At 52.6% G+C, this 3,823-nt stretch overlaps 1 protein-coding gene across 1 annotated transcript in view; it reads left to right on the top strand.

Moving 5' to 3' along the window:
* LOC108229266 (nuclear factor of activated T-cells, cytoplasmic 1) overlaps window positions 1-3,121 on the top strand; it is a 10,257-nt gene extending 7,136 nt beyond the window's left edge. The window contains exons 4-6 of the mRNA XM_017404934.3: window positions 359-561; window positions 1,104-1,276; window positions 2,144-3,121. Of these exons, the coding sequence (XP_017260423.3) occupies window positions 359-561; window positions 1,104-1,276; window positions 2,144-2,430 (663 nt within the window). The 3' untranslated portion in view covers window positions 2,431-3,121. The remainder of the gene's footprint in view (window positions 1-358; window positions 562-1,103; window positions 1,277-2,143) is intronic.
* The last annotated feature ends 702 nt before the right edge of the window (window positions 3,122-3,823 follow it).

Below are 3,823 nucleotides of genomic sequence, written 5' to 3'. Positions count from 1 at the left end.
GGGGCCGCTCTTCGGGGGCCGCTCCTCAAGGGCCACTCCCAGGGGCCACTCCCAGGGGCCACACCCAGGGGCCACTCCCAGGGGCCGCTCTTCGGGGGCCGCTCCTCAAGGGCCACTCCCAGGGGCCACTCCCAGGGGCCGCTCTTCGGGGGCCGCTCCTCAAGGGCCACTCCCAGGGGCCACTCCCAGGGGCCACACCCAGGGGCCACTCCCAGGGGCCGCTCTTTGGGGGCCGCTCCTCGGGGCCGCTGTTCGGGGTCGCTCCTCAGTGGTCGCTACTCGGGGCTGGTCCTCGGGGGCCGGCTGGGACCCGGCTTGGCCCCGGCTCGGACCTTGACCCGTGTGTTTGTCCCCTCAGCTCCACGGCTACATGGAGAGCGAACCTCTGACCCTGCAGCTCTTCATCGGCACGGCGGACGACAGGCTGCTGAGGCCCCACGCCTTCTACCAGGTCCACCGCATCACGGGCAAGACGGTGTCCACGCCGAGCCACGAGGTCCTGCACAACAACACCAAGGTGCTGGAGATCCCGCTGCTGCCGGAGAACAACATGCGGGCCATGTGAGTCGGACCAGGAGGTCCTCAACCAGAAACCTGCTTCAGTGAACGGCCTGGTAGTCTTCAGCTGATGTAGACTCATCCTGGACTCCTCTGTAGATGTAGATGAAGATGTTTCTCCTCTCAAACCTGGAGACAACAAAGCTTTTTAGTTCTTCTAATTTGAGCTAATTTGAAGCATCTTAACTGATCATGTTAGCTGGTTTTAAAGTCCTTCAGGGCTCCACATTCACAGAAAACTCAGTTCTTCTCGTTCTTTATGTTGGATCTGATCCGTTCTGCCTCTGGGTTAGTTTTTACATTAAAACGACTCCAAACCTTTTTTCTTTGGACTGGTTTTGCTCAGCACACGTCCTCAGCATCTCCACCTGATAGCTTCAGCAGCGCTGCACAGAGGAATGTGAGAGGGAGGCTTAAATGTGTGCAAAAGTTGACATTAACTAGACTTTGAGGAATGCAGCTGGAAAGTTTAAAGAATAAGAGTGAAACGGATGAGAGCTGGTTCTGGTGGTGAACATCTCCCTGACGTCACGTTGCCTCCACAGAATCGACTGCGCCGGAATCCTGAAGCTGCGAAACTCCGACATCGAGCTGAGGAAGGGGGAGACGGACATCGGGCGGAAGAACACACGGGTCCGGATGGTGTTCAGAGTCCACCTCAACCAGTCCGCCGGCAGGACCGTGTCCCTGCAGGTGGTGTCCAACCCCATCGAGTGCTGTGAGTATAAAGTCCCGCCCCCACCGCCACCGAGTCACAGGTTTGATTCCGGAAGAAGAGTCCTCTTCATCACAGAGAAGATCTGAACGGCCCCAAGATGGATCCCTGAGGAACTCCACATTCATCAAGTCTAATTATTTAATGGCAGAGATATCAGATAAATAAGACACACACGTACACACTAACACACACACACATACACTCTCTCTCACACACACTCTCACACACACACACTCACACTCACACACTCACACACACACTCACACACACACTCACACACAAAGCAGCAGCTTTCTGGCGGCCGTGCAGAAACTAACAATGGTTTATTTCAGGACTCGGAGATCAGGGTTTAACTACTGTCTTTAATTTACTTCTTGAGACTTAATTTGTGTAGCAGAACCAGAACCAGAACCAGAACCGCACGAAGCGTCTGATGAGCCCAGAACTCAGGCGGGTCAGCTGGAGTTCACATCGTCACGAGAGTTTATTCAATAAATGAGTCTCACACCTTCTTACATGAGAAAGGAATGCTTATCACCCGCCAGCTCTTCTCCCAGAGTTTAGGACTAAAACCATCTTCTGTTCAGAAATGATGGTGTTTTGGTCAAAGCTGGGTAATAATGTTTTCCAGGATCTCCTGTGAAACGGTGAGAAGTCTCAGCTCAGAGCACGTGCTGAGGATGACTCTCAGCTACTACCACTCTGAGTCTCAGCTCCATATCTGCAGTCTTGCCTGAGTTCTCGTCTCTGTAAGCAGCTGCAGTCGGCGGCTCGGTGACTGCGCCTCGGTCTGGATGCTCGGGTCTGCATGGGGAGTGGGTGTGTGTGATCCGAGGACTGAGCCTGGTTCTGGTTTCCCTCCCCCAGCCCAGAGATCGGCCCAGGAGCTGCCGCTGGTGGACAAGCAGAGCCTGGAGACGGGTCCAGCCTCCGGGGGGGACAGGATGCTCCTGGACGGGCTCAACTTCCAGCACGACTCCAAGGTGGTGTTCGTGGAGAAGGCTCAAGGTAAAGCAGCAGGCTGCGTGTGTGTGTGTGTGTGTGTGTGTGTGTGTGTTGCTGCAGAAACCCCAGGACTTCTCCTCCTCCTCCTCCTCCTCCTCCTCTCTGCCAGAGAGCCACATGTGGTCCACATTAATACGCCGTATTTTTAACTCGGTAGATTTACTTTCACAGAAGTTTCCATTGCAGCGTGTGTGTGTGTGTGTGTGCTGCTGGAAGCTGCTGTGGTTTGCAGACGGAGGCGACTGCTCCCAGATGTTGATACGAGGTTTACAAACAGTCGTTTCCTTGATTAGCTTTAGCGAAGCAGCGCAAGGCGCAGTTTGGGCCGAGGCCCGGAGACGTAAACACCATCAGTGATACCATCAGAGCCGTGACTCATCCAGAGAACAACAACCAGGGAAGATGGTTTGAAGGTTGTTCCTGCAGCTTCAGAGACAAGATGACCTCTGACCTCTGACCCGCTGACGAATCACTGGAATAAATGTTTCAAATAAAGCTGAAACACAGAAGAGTTCAGGCAAATAAGAAACAGACAGGGTTCTGTGTGGAGCAGAACATCTGAACCAGGACCTGAGAGATCCTCCATCCCTCAGCTGATCATCACGTCTTTAAGAATCTAAACTTCTTATTTCCTGTCAAACTGTCTGGAAAGTCTGGATCTCACTGAACTGAGGCTGAGACTAGTTGGAGACACAAAAATATACAGAAATTTTCATTTAAAGTCTGACTGAAGTGGAACTTTTGGCACATTTGTGTTCGTAGGTAGGAGTTCAACGTCCCTGCAGACGACAGGCTGATCCGTCACAAAGAGTCTGAAATGTGTCTGTTTAATCTCAGTTTAATCTCAGTTCAATCTCAGTTTAATCTCAGTTTAATCTCAGTTTAATCTCAGGTTAATCTCAGTTCAATCTCAGTTCAATCTCAGGTTAATCTCAGTTCAATCTCAGGTTAATCTCAGTTCAATCTCAGGTTAATCTCAGTTCAATCTCAGTTTAATCTCAGAAACTAAAACCCGTTTCTCTCCGGCTGCGACTGTTGAGAGAGAGAGTCTCTGAAGCAGTGGGGTCCTGGTCCTGGTCCTGGTCCTGGTCCTGGACCTGGACCCGGACCTGGACCTGGACCTGGAGCCACCATCCTGCAGGATTTAGTTGTTTCTCTGTTTTGACACACCTGGTTTGAATGACTGAGTGATTATCAGGCTTCTGCAGAACCTGAAGAGCTGCTGAGGAGCAGAGAAACATCTAAAACCTGCAGGATGGAGGTCCTCCAGGTCCAGGACCAGGACCAGGACCAGGACCGGATTCTGAAAGTCTGGAGAACTGTTGATCCGACCCTCTTTACCAGGTTTCAGGAAAGCCTGGATCATTGGAGGGGAACAGAAAGGACTCGGTCTGAACCCGACCCCCTTTAGGACCCGGAGCCGATCCGAACCCTGATGGGTGGTGCTCCTTTTGTTTTTGACCAGGGTTTCCCTGTGTCTGGCACGGGCCTCGGATTCCTGGGCAATCCTTCCATGGAAACACCCTTCAGCCAGGCTTCCAT

The sequence above is a fragment of the Kryptolebias marmoratus genome, linkage group LG5 (genome assembly GCF_001649575.2).
Source record: "Kryptolebias marmoratus isolate JLee-2015 linkage group LG5, ASM164957v2, whole genome shotgun sequence".
Taxonomy (NCBI): domain Eukaryota; kingdom Metazoa; phylum Chordata; class Actinopteri; order Cyprinodontiformes; family Rivulidae; genus Kryptolebias; species Kryptolebias marmoratus.
This window is presented reverse-complemented; position numbering and strand designations above follow the sequence as displayed.